The sequence below is a fragment of the Microtus ochrogaster genome, unplaced genomic scaffold (assembly GCF_000317375.1).
Source record: "Microtus ochrogaster isolate Prairie Vole_2 unplaced genomic scaffold, MicOch1.0 UNK249, whole genome shotgun sequence".
NCBI classification, from domain to species: Eukaryota; Metazoa; Chordata; class Mammalia; order Rodentia; family Cricetidae; genus Microtus; species Microtus ochrogaster.
Genome location: NW_004949347.1, coordinates 70,774 through 77,839, shown reverse-complemented (window position 1 = coordinate 77,839; position 7,066 = coordinate 70,774). Strand labels below are relative to the sequence as shown.

Here is a 7,066-nt window from a genome sequence, read left to right as displayed (position 1 = left end):
ATCAACTGAGGTGTGTACTTATTAGTCAACTCTTGGGAAGGCTAAGAACCTTAATGTAAATAAAAATTAAGTAAGCAGTATCATGAATATTGTAGTACAATACTGAAATAAATAAACCACAAATCACCAATTCAAAGAAGTGAGAGGGATTAATATGCAAATATTAAGATTTATTTAATTTTTAAAAAGAAACCAAGGTCAATGGAGTCATTTGAAAAAGCAAATTCTGTTTATGAAGTTACATTTTAAAAGGGTACATGAAATACCTAACAATTAAAAGGCCAATTAAAGTTTAAAATTTGAAACTCTAGTTCTGGGGAAAGTGAAGAGGAGTAAATACTGAGAAGAAATCAAAGAGAGCTAATGCACATTTGTTTTTTGAGATAGTTACCTAGGTAGAGCTAGGAAAGGGGACTAAAAGCTACAGTGGAAGTATATGCTGTTTCTTTACTTCATTGTGTTCTGGGAACCTGATTATTGTTCCCAAGACAAAGTTTTAGTGACCTTAGTCATACAGACAAACTACATATAATCTTAGATTTGAGTGAACTGTTTAAATTCATCACAGAATTCAGCGGTCAAGACCCAAAGGTATTGCTGATTTTCTTATTTTAAAATATTTGGTTATAAATTATTTCTGCTAAATGAGATGATATAGAAAAAAATGAACCTTTACTGTTTGGAATCATGTGAGTGTACTTATACCTAGAATTTCCTGGTGGACTGTGACAAGACTAAGCTGGGGAGGAGGTTTTCCTGCACATGGCCCTGGTCTTGTGCATTAGAAATTTAATGAATTTTGTCTTCACAGTGGCATGTAGCGTCGCAGTTTCCAAAAGTCAGTATATGTTCACAGGTTACTGATGCTTTCAAAGATGGACAGTTAGAATACTTATCTTCATAGTAACACCTGTTTGCTGAAAAAAAGAATAGAGATATTTATTACTTTGTTGTTATTTTCCTCTACCAACAGTAACAAAATAAAACATGAACGTGGAGAAAGGAATTGAGTAAATGGATGAATTTCCATTAAACTGAGGCTCTGTGAGATGTCTGTTAGTAGAGTTGATATATTTCTTCACTCAAGAAAGGCTTAAGAAAACTAACTTGAGTGATTCTTTGAGGAGCTGAGCTATTGAGAGTTGAGAAAGATGGCTCAGCAGCTAGGAGTCTTTGTTCTTTTTGCAGAGAAACTGGTTTTGATTTTCGGCATCTACATGGTAGCTTACGGCCACCTGTAATTTCAGCTCCATGGAACCAAGTGTCCTCTTCTGTCCTTCATAATCATGGGGCCCAAATGTAGTATACATAAATATATTCACACATGTACACACAAATATTTATAAACATGAAATAAAGAGAAATATTTTAAAAAGAAACTCATTATTTAAAATGTCAGTCATTATGCAAGTAATTTTTAAACTTAAATATAGCTAATATTTAAACTCTATATTCTCAGCAAAACAAGTTTAATTAATATGTTCTAAAACCACTATGTCTAGTAACCTCTTATGTGAAAATATGGAAATGTATTATTATTATACCTACTTCCTCTCTCTGTAACCCATTCTCATAACATTTGCACTAATAACACAAAAATGACTAGTTCTGAATCTATATCATTGAAAGAGAGAAGCAATTTACATAAGCAGTCCTTTGACTCAGCACACAATCACACACAGATGCCATGGCATACATGCATGTTCCTATACACATAGAGAAATAAGTACACATTCACAAATAAATAAAAATGTAACACAAAATTCAAAGGATAATCTGGATGACCTTAGAAATATTTTGTGTTAAGTTTCTTGGTAGGCAAAGAATTGTAGTATCTGTCTTCTTTCTCTGTCCTGTCCTGTGTTCTATTACCTCAACTACTTAGATTTGTATTGCTTTCTCTTCTTAAAATGCTAAACTTAAGATCTTATTAACCTAGAGAATAAGAAAATACACTTTAAATTTTATTGAATTACATCCACAGAAATATTTCTCTAGACTCCAATAGCAATAATACCAATACCGATACAAGTATGAACTGGTTTTAGATATTTCTTTAGACTACATAAAGTATCACTTTTTTCAATGGCAAAAGTACACATACCTTAAACAAAGGAAAATTTGTAATTCAAGTAAATGATGTTAAGTACATTTTTGCCTCTTGAACTTAAGGCCATGCTATGAAATCTTAAAACAGATTGTCATTTTATGTTGTTATATTTGTATATTAATAACACTTACTGCACAGTCCTTCGTCACAGTGATTAGGACAACTGCCACATATTTCTCCTACTGTGTAAGGGGTGTATATCCTGTTCAGAAAATTACCACTGAAATTGAAAAGTAAATTAAATATGAAATATTTTTATTTTTTCTCTGTATACTCTAATGCTTGCATATATCACACACATGTACATATATATACACACAAACATATATATGGATTGCTATTAAAAGCTTTAGCTACGCCATATAAAAATCTAACATTTTCTAAGAGTATTCAGATATAGATGTGAAATAAGGGGATAATTAATGCCTTCACTCTTCAACCATGCTCTATTAACCTGAGCAACTGTAATAGGATAAATAAGAATCTAAAGGTTTAGAAACATTTTAATGTAGAAACATTCTCTTCATTTCCTCATGAACCTGGAAAATTCCTAAGGCAGTGGAGCACAGGATGCTGCTTAGGTATAAAAGATGCTTCCTATAGAGACAGTTAGAAAAATGCTATGATTCCTGATTCCTACAGTATGGGAGAGGTCCCCATGATGATGTGGTGAGGTTCAAGAATTTAAGCCCAGGAAAGTTTGGGATTTTCTGGAGGTAGCATGTGGGTATGAGATTTTCATGCTTATAAAAACTGAGAATGTTAATTAGAAAAACACTTTATATAAACCATCTTAAAAGTGCAGTACTCTGATAGTGACAGCCTGTGCTTCGGGAGGATCATCACTTCACTGACTGGCATATGAAAATAGAGAAGTCAGATTCTCCATTGCACTAAGGGTGGCAGGGGAGTGCACGCATTCTCCAAGGACTTGCAGCAGACCCTTTCTTCTGTATATTGCTCTATGTGTTTGAGCAATCTTAAAATGAAAAGTCATAAAGTGTTGTACAAGTTCTGCCCCGCGCTTCTCTTCATTATTCATCTGATCCTTCTAGGTGCCAGACTCCAGGTGCCTCTCATTTGACCAGGCAGCTGGTAGAGTGCAATGGCCTCTTTCTTTGTATTTTTCATAAGGCCAAAAGAAACATTCTTGAAAATTCTTTGATGACTTTCCTTTTCAACTGAGATGCCAGACCTTCTGTGTCACCCACAGACAGAGTAGAAATGAATCACTTAAAAGGCTTGATTTGAAAAGATTCTCAGACACATGTTATGTAAGTTTCTTGTACTGAGAAGATACAAATAGACACAGAGAGATGTCTCAGCAGTTAAGAGAACTCATGCCTCTTTTAGAAAACTTGGGTTTGGTTCCCAGCACCCACTTCAGGTGATGCACAACTGTTTGTAATGCAGTCCCAGGGGATTTGATGCCTCTGGTCTCCATAAGCATCTGCATCTATGGGCACATACCACACAAGGACAAACATACATCCAGATGTAATTTAAAAAAAATCAATTTTTTTGGTTTGCCGAGACAGGGTTTCTCTGTAGCTTTGGAGCCTTTCCTGGAACTAGCTCTTGTAGACCAATCTGGCCTCGAATTCACAGAGATCCACCTGCTTCTGCCTCCTGAGTGCTGGGATTAAAGGCATGAGTCACCACCACCCAGCTAATTAAGAAAAATTAGGTTAACATACAAATTATGAACATATATTTGTTGTTTTCATGGGATTTTTTTAAAGAGCTCAAACATCCATTACAGAAGGGAAGTGAATTTCTGTCTTTAAAATTAAGTTCTACTAAACATGGTTTTCAGAATTTTTAGTAAATTCTGAGGAGAAAAGAATTAAGATTATAGCTTTCTTAACTGTTGGAAATATATTAAAGACTTCTGAAAGAGCCTTTGAAGTCTAAGATTTAATAAATTCTTACAGGTAGAAGGAAGAAGCATGGGGCTGGAAAGAAGGTTCAGTGGTTAAGAAATTATGCTGTTCCTTTGGAGGATTCACGTTTGATCCCAAACAACCATATCAAGTAGGTCATAATCACTTCTAACTTCAGGTCTATGGAATTTAATGCACTTTTCTGGTCTTTGTGGAGTACTGTGCATATGCATAAAGAAAGCATCAAAAATTAAGTTTGGAAAAATAACCACTAGGCCAGTCATTACTACGATTGTGCAAAAAGATAACACTCTTGGTAATTTTTTCTCTTGGCAGCTTACATAGCACCATTTAATACTATGAAAGCTAGTCTGCAGGAAGGAAACTTCCAGGTGAATTCCAGCTGGATGCTTCCAACTCCTGTGTCTGAAGTTGATGATGTTTTTAGCAATGGACTCTTATTATCAAGTTCAGGGAGGCAACCAGGGGTGACAGCCAAAGGCTATATAGAAAGGAAGATCGAGTTTTCTTTAGGGAGGAGACTCTTGATAGGGTATCCAGTCCCAGGCTGTCAACCCTAAACACTTGCACATTAGAGCAACTGTAAATGGACTTGGTGATATTGTGTGTGCACGTGTATTGATGTGTGTGTGTGTGTGAGTGTGTACAGATGAAATCATGACTTTTAGAGAAGGTATGGAGGAGAAGAGGAAGATTTGAAGGAGGATAGGGAAGTGTGGAAATGATGGAAACATGGTACTCCTATATGAAATTCTCAAAAACAAAAGCAATAAATTATTTTTTTTTCTTTTTCGGATTTTTCAAAAAAGGGTTCTTTGTGGGGCCCTGACTGGAGTTGGATTCACAGAGATTGGACTGCCTCTGCCCCCAAGTGTTGAGACTAAAGGTTTGAAACACTACTGCTGCTCAGCCACTGAATTTTAAAAATTATGACAACTTATATAATCTGGGGTAGGGTCAGCTTAATTAGAAGGATCACATCACGAATCTGCATCCTTCACTCGTGCTCACCCCTAGTCTAATATTAAGTTTTCTTTGTAGCCTCCAAACACAGCACAAACTGAAAATATGAGCTTCATAATCCCTGTATTATGTGTTTAGGAAGCAGCCATCGAGGAGGGAAGAGAAATCATTTCGAAAGGAAAGGAAAAGCTTTTGAGTGTGATTCGTGAAGCTGTTGAGTTGTACATTTCAAAGATTCAGTTGAATAAGTTTCAACTTTAAAGAATATTTAAGGTTTATTTCCCTCTCATGTGTAAAATATGTTTTTAATTTGTTTTGAAACTATGATCATTAAAAAATGTCAAATTGAAGTGGATACTTACGGAGGACAATAGTGACAAACATAGAAGTATTTCAATGGGTTGTTAGGGCACTCAGCGACTCCACATCCAAGTTGGTGAGAAGAATTCCAAACTAGCTATACATCCAGAGACAAAGAAAAGGCACACGTCATAGAGGAAAATAATGTAGAATAATAAAGAGAAAATATAAAATTCAAGCACTGATGTTCTACTTTGTTTCTAGAATCCTTATGGGCATATTTAAATTATTGAATCAATCTACAGATGTTAAAACAGCCTTAATGTCCTGATGTTGGTCAGCTCATCTGGCAAAATTATAAGGAATCACCCAGAGTAATTTATGGAGGCTGACAGTAGCTTCAGCTCCTTCTCAGAGAATCTGTTCTTTAACATCTTTGACAGTTTCCAAGATGATGAGGATGCAGATGGCTGGGCTGAGGCCAGGAAGCTTCATGGCACAATGAAAAGAATAAAAGAATCTACAGAAACCAGAGGACCTTGGTATGATGTGGAATTTCTCTGACACTGCTTCCAACCCTTCAGAAGGTTTATGAACATAAACAGCCAAAGGGTAACCTGGATATAAAGTCAATTCCTGGTCAGACATCAAATTGACCACGATGCTGTTGCTGACTACCTTGAAGGTATGTACACTGAAGTGTTTTCCAAAAACAAGTGTCCTGTGCCCATAGAGCGTTGACCTTGAGAGATGAACCAGAACTTCCTCCCTGCTTCACAGAAGAGGTTGTCTAGTTTGGTGCTAAGCTGTGGCCATGAGTATCTTCCTCTCTGTGTGGGCAGGAATAGTTGTTGGCTTGCAAGCCTTGCTGGTCCAAGCCTGGTGGAAGCCTGCTATGCAGTAACAATAAATATGTCCAAGATGTGTATGGTGGGTGCTCCTATGTAGAGATGTGTTCTTGAATTTCCTGGCTCCTATTTAAAACTGTTTCAACTCAAGTCTCTCAGTCTACAGGATCTGATTAGACCATGAATTTGGAGTTGCCCCTGCCTATACCACATCTGGATATTTTCTCCATGCAGCCAACCAGGATCACCACATCACCTTCTTTCCTAGGTTTGACAGACCTTTTTGAGAGTGGACAGGATAGAGGCATAATCCTGTAATTCTTTCTTAAAGAGCCACTTTGTGATGGGAAAGGGACCAGGGCCTGAGCCTGTAGGTCCAGCAGGAAGCCACCTGGCAGGGTTTCTGGTAACAAAACTGTACGATATACATTTCCCCTTTTAACTCGGGAGCCATATAGAGCCTTGCCAAAGTCTGTATAAGCGCTTTAGAACACAGGGCATTACCTTTGTTTGGGTACTGGAGTCAAGAAATGAGGTTTAAAAAAATCAAGTATATTCCCTTACAAAGGTTAGATAAGCTATTGAAAGATGGCAACTCCAATAGCCAATGACTGTCAAGGCCAATTTATAACCAACCACACAAGATCTTTCCCAAGGGTATGTGGCTGGTGTGCACTCTCCCTATACCCCCTGAAACTGGGAGACCAGTAGGAAGATAGAAAGTTCAAAGTCAGTCAGAGCTATATAGTGAGACCCTCTCTCAAAGAGAAAATAAAAATTCTCTGCACTGAAATTCTCCCTTGAAATCAATCAAGTCGGATGGCTTTGAGTTTCTCTCCGTTTAGTTTGATGTTAGCTGTCGGCTTGCTGTAAATAACTTTTATTATATTTAGGTATGACCCTTGTATCCCTAATCTCTCCAAGACTTTTATCATAAAGGG

The 7,066-nt window shown here is 36.8% G+C and overlaps 1 protein-coding gene across 1 annotated transcript in view; it reads right to left on the bottom strand.

The window, feature by feature from the left end:
* Positions 1 to 789: 789 nt before the first annotated feature.
* The window catches only part of LOC101995651 (cysteine-rich secretory protein 1-like), a 15,519-nt gene continuing 9,242 nt past the window's right edge, over positions 790 to 7,066 (bottom strand). The window contains exons 5-7 of the mRNA XM_005372188.1: positions 5,340 to 5,434; positions 2,242 to 2,330; positions 790 to 917 (exon numbers count right to left, since the gene is read on the bottom strand). Of these exons, the coding sequence (XP_005372245.1) occupies positions 790 to 917; positions 2,242 to 2,330; positions 5,340 to 5,434 (312 nt within the window). The remainder of the gene's footprint in view (positions 918 to 2,241; positions 2,331 to 5,339; positions 5,435 to 7,066) is intronic.